The 12501-nt window shown below is 38.1% G+C and overlaps 2 protein-coding genes across 2 annotated transcripts in view; one reads left to right on the top strand and one right to left on the bottom strand.

The window, feature by feature from the left end:
* hmgcll1 (3-hydroxymethyl-3-methylglutaryl-CoA lyase-like 1) overlaps nt 1-1403 on the top strand; it is a 32054-nt gene extending 30651 nt beyond the window's left edge. Inside the window, exons 8-9 of the mRNA XM_055889848.1 lie at nt 856-981; nt 1252-1403. Coding sequence (XP_055745823.1) covers nt 856-981; nt 1252-1356 — 231 coding nt within the window. The 3' untranslated portion in view covers nt 1357-1403. The remainder of the gene's footprint in view (nt 1-855; nt 982-1251) is intronic.
* Nucleotides 1404-3434: 2031 nt separating this feature from the next.
* On the bottom strand, nt 3435-12277 carry gfral (GDNF family receptor alpha like). Its single transcript, XM_055889849.1, has 10 exons — nt 12173-12277; nt 11328-11462; nt 10601-10753; nt 8198-8587; nt 5539-5604; nt 5078-5408; nt 4690-4943; nt 4332-4412; nt 4107-4185; nt 3435-4022 (listed from the first exon to the last, which is right to left on the bottom strand). Exons 1-10 carry the CDS (start codon nt 12210-12212, stop codon nt 3956-3958), a joined length of 1596 nt encoding a protein of 531 aa, XP_055745824.1. The 5' UTR covers nt 12213-12277; the 3' UTR covers nt 3435-3955.
* Between the last annotated feature and the right edge of the window lie 224 nt (nt 12278-12501).

The following is a 12501-nucleotide window of genomic DNA, read 5'->3' as shown; positions in this document are numbered from 1 at the left end:
TGGAGGCCAGACAGTTGGTGTCGTAGGCAGTAAAAAGCATTTTCCCACAGAAAGTAGAACTCTCTCTGACAATTACTTTTATTGTGGACATTGCATGAACCACTTTGAACTCAGAGACATTAAACAAAACAAGACATACATTTTATATGTAATTATTTTTACATATGGATGCGTCCTATTTTTTCAGTACATGGAAAATACTGAGACATTATACTCAAAGACAGCAGAGGCTGTCTTGATGTCATTGAAATTGAGTTATTGCCCTGAATTTAAACAACCCCAGCGCTTAGTAACACACACCTTTGGAATTAACCATTTACAAATGGACTGTAGGTAGAAGACTAATTATTCAATGAATGTATAAAGTTATAAGTCTTTGAGTTATAGAAAAAAGACCCAAGAAAATATATGTGGAGAACAGTCTTGTTAAAAGTGAGTAACAATTGAGTAAAAAGTAAAAGTATTTTGAGACTAAGAGGTCACAAGAGGTGGTGCAGTTTAACACACGTTACCATGAAGATCAGAAAACATGGCAAAACAATATGGAACTTTGTGCATTTACAGAGTCTTATATTACCAAAAACAAATGATGTGCCACTGGTTTAGTATGACAAAGAGGATGAGTAAGCTGAACTGTGAGGGACACCAGGCTGTTGCGCCCACTCATCTCCGAGAAATGAAGACCACAGTTATCCTAACTGTCTGTAAAACATCACCACAACCCTGGCAGGGCACACTGTACCAACACATACAATACAGGAGAACAGGGGACATTGTTCTACATGGGATTTTGCCATCTGCTTGCTTTGTGCGTGTGGTTGCTGAATGTCTCTCCTGTGTGTGTGTATACCTCAGATGGGGATTTGTGCGGTGGACTCATCTGTAGCAGGTCTGGGCGGGTGCCCATATGCCCAGGGAGCCTCTGGTAACGTGTCAACAGAAGATGTTCTCTATATGCTCCATGGCATGGGCATTAAAACTGTGAGTGTTGCCTCACACATAACCTGAAAACAGCACTTTAAAACAGTGTTGTAATCGCTAGGGAAAATACAGCTCACCCTCTTTCATTTGAGAAAGCTTCAGACAGAGGATCGGGCCTTGTTTACATTAGTAAAGTGCTTTTTTGCATAACTGTCATGTGTATTGGTAGGCCTGCTGTTTCTATTTTCACAACTGTTTCTTTTGCAATGGCTCCCCCTGCTGGCAGGGTACCATTCCTGCTTCTTTGATCCCTTGTTTCTTTCATTCCAGGGAGTCGATCTCTCCAAGGTAATAGAGGCAGGTGATTTCATCTGCAAAGCCTTAAACCGCAAGACCAACTCCAAGGTAGCCCAAGCAAGAAGCAAGTCCTCGTGATTACTTTGTGCATTGATACAAGAAGAAGATAAAGACCTTTCCCTTTAGCACAGTGTTTTGTCCTGTTGATGCTGCATATAGATAGCCAATGATTCTATACAAAGTGCAATATACATCTTTTTTTTAAACCAAAATTGATGGCCATTTAGCAGAGGCACTTTATTAAAATGTTGCTGGATAAGGCCTACTTAAATTAAAAAATAACTGAACTTTTTTTTACCAAAAAAACTCTTCCAGTTATCACATATAGTCTGTCTGGTAGGAGGTGAAAGATAGAGATGACTCCTCACTAAGTTGTGAAAGTTATTCATGTTGTGTCTGTGGGGGTCTCTTCCCATTCATTTCCAGCTCAGCAGAAGTCCTGCTGGGTTTTAAACCAGTGAGCGTCGATCATTTTCTCCCTCAAAAAAATGTTTTCTCCCTCAAAATGTATTTTCAAGTCCATTGCTTTATTAACGTGGAAGTCTGCCTGTCTCCACATGTAAAATATTGATTCGTTTTTTCTCTCTTCAAAGCAAATGTTATTTGTCATGTGCCATATACAACTGGTATAGACTTTACAGTGAAATGCTTGCTTACGAGCCCGTCACAACGATGCAGACTCAAACAAATAATAGTAACACAATTCATCCTCACCAGTGCATGACCCCGTTAGAAACCATATAGATGGTTGCGACTATTTATTTTATTCTGTAGAGTTAAAAGCACAGTAGGCGGCAGCTTTATATTGACCTGTTGTATGTGCAATAGTCAGAGGGGCCAAATGTATTTTACCTGGAGAAGCCTCTTAACCGTTTATTTTAGTTGAAGTAGGCCTTCTGAACATACAGCATATCTAAGAACACCGAACAATATCATGAACGTTGTTGTATAACAAAGTATTTAACCTCCCTTCCACTAGACTGGACTCCTTTTTAAACGCCTTAGAAAATGTCAATATACACAATTAAATGATTTTATTAATTTTCAATAGTAAAAATTAGCATTTCAAGTAGCATTTCAATAGTAATGAATGCAGTTCAATGTGAAGTATTATGTGACAAAGTCCCATAATAATAAGAAATATATTCAATGTATGTAGTGACGTTATTCTATGGGTTCATCTTGCAATAGGAAGCAACATTTATATTATACATTAAATAAATAGTTATTTAAAGAAGGGTGGTTGAGTAAGTCTGATTTGTTAGGAAACCAAGATAATATAAATAATAGTATCCCTTTTATATTGTAGTTGGATTTGAGGAAATATAAACAGAAAACAACTGAAGAGAGTTCTGGCAAACCACTGTGAATCCAACATGTTTACTACATAAAGATAATAAAGGTTGATTAAACAAAATTGTTTACAGTTAAAGTGCTAGATTACTGAAGGTTTCAGATTACACATGACATTCTAAGCTTTCAATGTTTGCCTACAGTGCTGCCTGCATATCTAATATTTATCTAATCATCTACCAGCCCCTTCAGCCCAACCTTTCCCAAAAATCAAGACCTAGCTTTGTTATTATCTTGTGACAATATTGTATTACTTAAATTATTATTTTACTTGCGATAAATCCAAACAGTTGTTAACCTTTAAATATCTTACTGGGAGAGTATCACAGGATTAAACACACAATAATCTTTTTGACACACATTACCAATATATTTTATGAATGTTAAAAAATACAAAATTCCCATTGCTTTTGGAGGGCTTAAGTAAACACATCATACATTTTGTAGACATCTGGATTAAGGTGTTGAGGTTCCATGAAAAGGGGGACATGACAAAGCAATGCATCTTATCAGACTTGAGACAGGTCATAGACGTGACCCTAAACATGAACATCTGCTACATAGCAACGTTAGCCATCATATATCAACCTAATTATGCAATTCTCTAACACGTTCTGTATAGCCAGCTAGCATATTTCTAATATAGTTAACTCATGTTGGTTACTGGTAATACAATGCACATGTTAAAATACAACAAAGATCTTGTTGTCTTTGCTCCCTTGGGGAAACAGGATGGTTACAAGGCTGTAAATATATATATATATATATATATATATATATATATATATATATATATATATATATATATATATATATATATATATGTTTTTCTTATAAGAAGTTTGAATCAGCTCGACAGCATTGGAGTGACAATAGAGGGAAGGAAAAAAATTCACTTAAAAGGGATGAGTCAATATTTGACCATCATTGCCTTGTTGACATTACCAGTTGTATAATGTCCCTTACTGACTGTGTTGTGTACCAGTTACTAGAGCGCTATCAGCTTTTTCCAGGAGTTATCACATAAACCACGCCACTGTGTTCTGACACTCAAGCAAGCAAGGATAGCAGAAATGGCTTATGGCCGTACATTTGTTTTAATTGCACAAAATTATCTTAAAACAGAGTCATGTTTTGACATATTAGTATAAGTAGCTAAGTAAATGTTGATAAAATAGTATTTTCAAAAAGCTGTTAGATCCCAATAAATCTAAATTAGATCAGAAAATGCAGGTTCTGCATTATCAGACATATACCATTGCATACTGTACCATAATCATATGCATAATATATACACAGATACATGCGTGTTTGAGTGTCAAGGTCAGAAAATTACAACACAATTTTCATCAGGAGGGTGAAATTGAGGCTTTTCGTTCCCTCTGTGCGTCCTATGAGAAAAAAAGCAATGTATCAAACAATTGTATTGTTTAAGCATTCTAATAAGCATCTATTATTAATGTATACTTACTTACCGTATGTGAAAAACAATCATGACTCCCAACAGTACTACTGCAACAAGCAGTATGTATGCAAAAACATTCAGCAGCTGATCTGAAAAAACAAAATACACTTTCATTTGAAGCTCTGATGGTGGATGTCTATTGATTTGACTGTCTCAAAACCATTTTGAATAGACACAACAACCATTACAGTGCTGACATTTAGCATTACAGTTGAAGGATAACTTCAAATATTACCACTCAACCATTCGTATCCGGATTCTGATTCACTCATTGGAGGTGGCACATAAGGAGTACTTTCTTTCTTCACTGGTGACACTGAAATACATTTTAAAAACAGGTTTTCAGACACTTCAAAAGAAATCTGAAACACAAACTATTTGCCCCACTTCCCCCACTGACATTGCTGATAACTTCATTGTTGAGAGAAAATGTACTTAGTTATCTTAAGATGAATACACTAATAAGAGTGTCTGCTAAATGACTCAAATGTAAAATGTAAATGTAATAAACTCATCCATTGGGGAAAAAACTTCACCGTATAAATAATCCAATAAGTAGCGTTGTAGTAAATGACTGTGTGGACGTCACTCACTAAAATGCGTTCGGTTGTGAAGTACTTCCCGCATCATGTTGCACTTGAATAGGTCTTTGTTGTGAAGTCCACCACATGTACAGGGATGCTGAAGTGTTGTTCCCATGGTAGCAATCAAAGACATTCTGCACTTTGCATCTCCTCCCAGAATAAGAGCAGGATCCAGAAGACTAGTGCATTCATCCATAGAAAAATCACTGCATGGTGTGTCTTCAGTATCCCAGCAGTTTGATAGGAGAGCTTCTAAACGGTTCCTGTTCATTTATATTTATATAATAAATCATACAGCAAAAAGACCCAGGCAGGCACTACAATGTCTACATGAAAACATCAGCAAAATCCCCTGTAGACTTATAGAAATGTTGTATCACGATTGTCCAATACAAACCTGCAGAGCGCCTCCCCCAGGCAGTTGTCAAAGATTTCCAGACAGATTTGGGTCCTGGCCTCCTCCAAATGTTCTCCACATGTGCCACTGTGCAGACCCTCCTTCATATGCAGACAGTCCGGATCGCCTGGGTCACATTCACAGAGGACGAACATCTCTGCGATGTTGTATGGCAGACCAGCGTAGAGCTGTTGAGTGACCTGTCGACAGTGAGTGCTGTTGCATTGCTTTGCCAAACACGTCTGCACAAGAGGAACTATCTGCCTGTTGCAGACATCATCATGAAGGCAGATTGTCATCTGTTGCAAACAGGACCCATCAATGTCATGAACTGAAAAATAAGGGTCCGGAGTCAATTATACTGTTTATAGCCCAAACTACAATATTTCCAGTAACATAAATAGTTATAATCGTCTAACTGTGTTCTAAATGTATGAACACGAAGACAACAAATTCGTTACCGTATTCTTTCAGACTGCTACTTTTCCAATCCACAGTTGAACTCTTCTTCTGTTGTGCTATATGGACTTAGATCATCAAAGAGAATAATGCATTACACACAGACTTATACACAACGCCCACAGACCACAATACCTTGCTATGTGAGGATAGTATGCATCCCTTTCCCCTCAAGAATGGTCTACCATACAGCCTGTTATGCAGGGTTAAATTAATCTGTGGCCACCAGACAGATTTTGACAGCAATGCTAAAGAAATGACAGAAATTCAAAATGAGAGACTATAAGGACAAAACTCTTGATGCTGCAATGATGAAAATATCTCAAAAACCAAGAGAGGAATTACTAAAAACTCAACCAAAGAAGAAAAACAACGCAACCGTCTTTTTCACTAAGAACACCAAGAGTTTGGAGAAAATGAACGCAATCCTGAAAAAGCACTGGCATATTCTGCAATTAGACAAAAAAATCGCACACCTCTTCAAGGAACCCCCAATGGTGGTCTATAAGTGTGGTCGCAATATTGGAGATAGTTTTTTGAGATCTGACATACCCCCTGAGCCCACTCAGATACTCTTGACACCCTTTCCAAATGGGAACTACAAATGTGGCTCATGCGCACAGTGTAATAGCACTATAAAAACATCCTTCTTCAGACACCCACATACAGGTCGAAAAATCCCTGTTAGGGGTATCATCTCATGCAAGACCAAGGGAGTAATCTATCTCATCACCTGTTCATGTGGAAAAGCCTACAAAGGGAGGCTTACCGGATATCCTTTCTAAAAACATTGACCCCTAGTGGTCTGATCTCAGGCCCTTCTTATGAACAATTCTTATAAATGTATATATTCTTTCTACGGCTTATTAGCGTACACCTAATATGTTCCCCGTGTTGATGATGCTTATTATGCATTATGGTTGAACCAAAAGATTACATGTAACAAATATGAAATGAAATATGAAACAATTAAATATGTGAAATTGAATTAAACAATAATGTATGTTGATGCTAACATTATGTAAAATATTTAATTATGTTTCTATATGAGAACAATAGCCTAATATATTGAATACCCTGAAGAAGGCACAGTGATGCTGAAACGTTGGTAAATACTCAATAAATTACTGGGAGTTTATATATGGAGTTTGCGACTCTATTTTGATAGTTTATAGTTTATTCGCCGTTAGTCAGCACCTCCATACAAACACATTTTTCTGGGTGGGCGCCAGCTCATGTTTTATATTGTGCTATATGGGTGGGACAAAGATTCAAAAACAATATAAATCCAGCCACTTATACAGTACCAGTCAAAAGTTTGGACTCACCTACTCATTCCAGGGTTTTTCTTTATTTTTACTATTTTCTACATTATAGAATAATAGTGAAGACATCAGTTAATAGTGAAAACATCAGTTGTGTTGTGACAAGGTAGGGTTGGTATACAGAAGATAGCTCTATTTGGTAAAATACCAAGTCCATATTATGGCAAGAACAGCTCAAATAAGCAAAGAGAAACGACAGTCCATCATTACTTTAAGACATGAAGGTCAGTCAACTTTCAAGAACTTTGAAAGTTTCTTCAAGTGCAGTCACAAAAACCACCAAGCGCTCTGATGAAACTGGCTCTCGTGAAGACCGCCACAGGAAAGGAAGACCCAGAGTTACCTCTGCTGCAGAGGATAAGGTCATTAGAGGTAACTGCACCTCAGATTGCAGCCCAAATAAATGCTTCACAGACACATGTCAACATCAACTGTTCAGAGGAGACTGCGTGAATCAAGCCTTCATGGTCAAATTGCTGCAAAGAAACCACTACTAAAGGTCACCAATAAGAATAAGAGACATGCTTGGGCCAAGAAAATGATTAGACCGGTGGAAATCTGTCCTTTGGTCTGATGAGTCCAAATTTGAGATTTTGATTCCAACCTCAGTGAGTGAACGGATAATCTCCGCATGTGTAGTTCCCGCCATGAAACATGGAGGAGGAGATGTGATAGTGTGGGAGTACTTTGCTGGTGACACTGTCAGTGATTTATTTAGAATTCAAGGCACACTTAACCAGCATGGCAATCACTTCATTCTGCAGCGATACGCCATCCCATCTGGTTTGCTCTTATTGTGACAATCATTTGATTTTTAACAGGACAATGACCCAACACTCCTCCAGGCTGTGTAAGGGCTACTTGACCAAGAAGGAGAGTGATGGAGTGCTGCATAAGATGACCAATCACCTGATCTCAACCCAATTGAGATGGTTTGGGATGAGTTGGACTACAGAGTGAAGGAAAAGCAGCCAACAAGTGCTCAGCATATGTGGGAACTTCTTCAAGACTGTTGGAAAAGCATTAAACATGAAGCTGGTTGAGAGAATGCCAAGAGTGTGCAAAGCTAACATCAAGGCAAAGGGTGGCTACTTTGAAGAATCTCAAATACAAAATATATTTTGTTTAGCACTTTTTTGGTTACTACATGATTCCATGTGTTGTGTTATATTTTTGTGTCTTCACTATTATTCTACAATGTAGAAAATAGTAAAGAAAAACCCTTGAATGAGTAGATATGTCAAACTTTTCACTGGTACTGTACCTATGTCCATTTTAGGAGTAAATAAAAGTTGATCAATACCCTGTATATTACAGGAGATAAAATTAGTTTTACCATTTAACGTCTTTCTTGTATTTGACCTGTCCTTTAAATCATGTAGACCCGTTGAAGCCAATGCCTCCAGTGCATTCTGAATGCAGGAGTTGTTGTTCACGACACTCCATATTCCTTGGCACTTTCTTCTGCTCAGGGCGCATGTACAATTAGACAGAGAGGTGCTCTGGAGTTCCATCCACAATGACAGACAGTGGCGCTGAGAGCTTGGAGAGTTGCACTGTTTTTTTCCTTTCTGGCATGAGTCCTTCAACTTCTTATACACTAATGCACATTGGTGGGACTTCTGGCAACTATGAAGAGCAGAGAGACAGCTATCTCTGGTGGTTATTGGTTGTTCCTTCATAGGATTCCAGCGGGGTCTAACAGAGCTGCTCAGGGCTTGACCATCTACAAATACAGGTGCATTGCAATGTAAAAAGGACATGTAATGTACAGTTGAAGTCGGAAGTTTACATACACTTAGGTTGGAGTCATTAAAACTCGTTTTTCAACCACAAGTCAGTTAGGACATCTACTTTGTGCATGACACAAGTAATTTTTCCAACAATTGTTTACACACAGATTATTTCACTTATAATTCACTGTATCACAATTCCAGTGGGTCAGAAGTTTACATACACTAAGTTGACTGTGCCTTTATTAAACAGCTTGGAAAATTCCAGAAAATTATGTCATGGCTTTAGAAGCTTCTGATAGGCTTGATAATTTTAGTCAATTGGAGGTGTACCTGTGGATGTATTTCAAGGCCTACCTTCAAACTCAGTGCCTCTTTGCTTGACATCATGGGAAAATCAAAAGAAATCAGCCAAGACCTCAGGAAAAAATTGTAGACCTCCACAATTCTGGTTCATCCTTGGGAGCAATTTCCAAACACCTGAATCTACCACGTTCATCTGTACAAACAATAGTACGCAAGTACAAACACGTCTCCTAGAGATGAACGTACTTTGGTGCGAAAAGTGTGAATCAATACCAGAACAACAGCAAAGGACCTTGTGAAGATGCTGGAGGAAACTGGTACAAAAGTATCTATATCCACAGTAAAACGAGTCTAATATCGACATAACCTGAAAGGCCGCTCAGCAAGGAAGGAGTCACTGCTCCAAACCCGTCATAAAAAAGCCAGACTACGGTTTGCAATTGCACATGGGGACAAAGATTGTACTTTTTGAAGAAATGTCCTCTGGTCTGATGAAACAAAAATAGAACTGTTTGGCCATAACATCCATCATTCTGTTCGGGGTAAAAAGGGGGATGCTTGCAAGCCGAAGAACACCATCCCAACCATGAAGCAAAGGGGTGGCAGCATCATGTTGTGGGGGTGCTGTGATGCAGGAGGAACTGGTGCACTTCACAAAATAGATGGCATCATCAGGTAGGAAAATTATGTGAATATATTGAAGCAACATCTCAAGACATCAGTCAGGAAGTTAAAGCTTGGTCGCAAATTGGTCTTCCAAATGGGCAATGACCCCAAGCATACTTCCAAAGTTGTGTCGAAATGGCTTAAGGACAACAAAGTCAAGGTATTGGAGTGGCCATCACAAAACCCTGACCTCAATCCCATAGAAAATTTGTGGGCAGAACTTAAAAAGCGTGTGCGAGTAAGGAGGCCTACAAACTTGACTCAGTTACACCAGCTCTGTCAGGAGGAATGGGACAAAATTCCCCCAATTTATTGTGGGAAGCTTGTGGAAGGCTACCCGAAACGTTTGACCCAAGTTAAACAATTTAAAGGCAATGCTACCAAATACTAATTGAGTGTATGTAAACTTCTGACCCACTGAGAAATTGATAAAAGAAATAAAAGCTGAAATAAATCATTGTCTCTGCTATTACTCTGACATTTCACATTCTTAAAATAAAGTGGTGATCCTAACTGACCTACGACAGGGAATTTTTTACTAGGATTAAATGTCAGAAATTGTGAAAAACTGAGTTTAAATGTCTTTGGCTAAGGTGTATGTAAACTTCCAACTTCAACTGTATGTATCACCAAAGGAGGGTTACATTTACCGTACTAGGTTTGCGTCATTTTGTTCTTAATTGTTTCCTTAAGAAGAATACTAATGTTGATAGGACAACTAAAAATAACATGTACAGATGTAGGATGTTAATTTGAGCCAGTTTGCTAAAACAGGAAAATAATCCTGCCGCAACAGGAAATGTGAAATATTATGTGAATTATAATTAGGGGAGTTTTTTGTTGGGGTTGATAAATGTATCTTATGGGAAATTAAGTCTGGAATTTTAAAGTGGAAATAATCAACTTAAGAAGCCTATTTAGACCTCAAATAGACTAGAAGTCTTTAATTTCCTGCATTGCAGGATAGTTCTTCTGCAACAGGGTGAACAAATGAAGATCCTACATCTGTACTATGTATGAGAGAATGGGTTCACCTGTCTCAGGGAGGCATTGTGAAGTGAGTAGTTCCAGAGAGATACAGGGCTCCTCCCATGCACACAGACACCCTCTCACTGTAGGATATTGGTCAAGAATGGAGTGGATGGTCATGTTACAGACCTTTGAGACTTTTATTTGGCAACTTCCATCTGGATTCGAGCACAAAGGAGAAGAGGTAGAAAAACAGGATTTTCTTAGGCAGTTAAATAGATGCACATTGGCACTGATATGTATTCTGTGCAACAGGTGTTTTTTTTCAAGGCTGGGCTACCCCCCACCATGTAATTGGCCAAATGAATTGTTTGATTATCTCAGAATAAACACAAAGCATTTCTGAGCAGGTTTGATGTAGCTTTGTGGGACTACAAAAATGGACATGTAAATATCAAATCCATTTCCCACAATAATGTAGCCTACAGCTCCCAGAATGACAGTCATTGAGGTTCTATTTATCCTCTCGTTGAGACAACAATATCATCTGCTCTAGGCAATAGCAGGTGTGAAATCCATTTTCCACACAAGACTATAGGCTTGAGGCTATTGCTTTAGTAGTATTAGGTTTCCTCAATATCACACAGGCGTGGAATCGAACATTATCTCTACTGTAATTGAATTTATGTTCCATGGCTTTTGATAATTTTTATTCACTCAAAGAATGGCAATATGGTTAAGTCCCAGTAATCAAATAAAACAGATGACATCTCTTACAGCAAAAAAAATTACCTTTAGGATTACATGTGTTTCTGAGAGATGATTTCTCACAGAAAGCTGACTCTGATATGCATGTCTCCATAAAGCCCAAACAGCCTGTGGATCTGGATGAAATCTTGATGCTGGTCATCTGGTAAACAAGAACTACTGGAAGATATTTACAAAAAAAGTTTGAATACAACAACTTTAAAGTAATTGAACTCTTCTCCAATGTTTTGGTAGATAGAACACCTTCCCCATCCTTCTCTTATGAGTGGATTTCACACTGAGTAAGCTGCAAAGTAGGCTACTGCTTGAAATTGAAAACAAAACTTTAGTCCTTATGTTCCCCTTTAAACTACCCACTGGGCACAGACCTCAGTTCAAGGTCCAGTTTTGATTTACATTTTGTTGAGTTGTTAATTCAATGCAAAATCAACAAACAAACAAAATCACAAGTTCATTGGATTTAGGTTAAAAGTTGGGTAAAAACATTTTTTAAATGACTTTTTGCAAATTCAATCAGTTTTCCACGATCATTCAGCATCGTCACATAGATGTTTTTGGTTGAAATGACGTGGAAACAGCGTTGATTAAACCAGTAGATTGTGTAGCATTATTTCAACCAAGTTAATTTAGGCTGCCAATTCACTAATTTATTTTGCAAATTAAAATACTAAACATATGGATATTATCATAACTCTATTTAACTTGACCACTTTCGCTACTTACTCTACATTGGGGAGCTACATTCTATCTTTATAGGTCAGGTATCACAGAAGTAATAGTAAAGGAAAGCTTGTCCTTTATTCACATGCTTGAGGCTCGATAAAAAGCTAAATATACACCAAATTACCTGGTAGACTTTATATACTCACCAATTACCGTCGCGGTTTTCACACCTGTCGTTCGCTGCATGGTAACACCTTCCCTTTCGGTTGGTACCTAAACAAGTGGACAGCTCCGATCTTTGCAGCTGCGATTGCCCCGGTGCGTATCAATCGCTATGACGTCAGTTGAAAGGTAACCAGACTTGCAGGTGGGATCTAGGCTAAGTACTTACATCTCTGAGACTACGATTAGTTAAACAGATAAGTGAATGCAAGTTTGAGGTGCGGCTGATTGCACACATCATACTTCATGCTCATAAAGTAAACATTTTATGCCCTTGTTATGCATGCAGCACTGGGTTATCAAATAAAATAAC

Source organism: Salvelinus fontinalis, chromosome 30 (assembly GCF_029448725.1).
Source record: "Salvelinus fontinalis isolate EN_2023a chromosome 30, ASM2944872v1, whole genome shotgun sequence".
Classification (NCBI taxonomy): domain Eukaryota; kingdom Metazoa; phylum Chordata; class Actinopteri; order Salmoniformes; family Salmonidae; genus Salvelinus; species Salvelinus fontinalis.
The sequence above is the reverse complement of the archived record's forward strand: the minus strand, read 5'-3'. Positions and strand labels throughout refer to the sequence as shown.

Coding starts and splice junctions, on each gene's coding strand:
- gfral (XM_055889849.1), bottom strand. CDS start 12,212: ATGCAGCGAACGACAGGTGTGAAAACCGCGACGGTAATTG. Junction 4,944..5,077: donor CTGGGGGAGGCGCTCTGCAG/GTTTGTATTGGA, acceptor ATAAATGAACAG/GAACCGTTTAGAAGCTCTCC. Junction 4,186..4,331: donor CGGATACGAATGGTTGAGTG/GTAATATTTGAA, acceptor TTGTTTTTTCAG/ATCAGCTGCTGAATGTTTTT.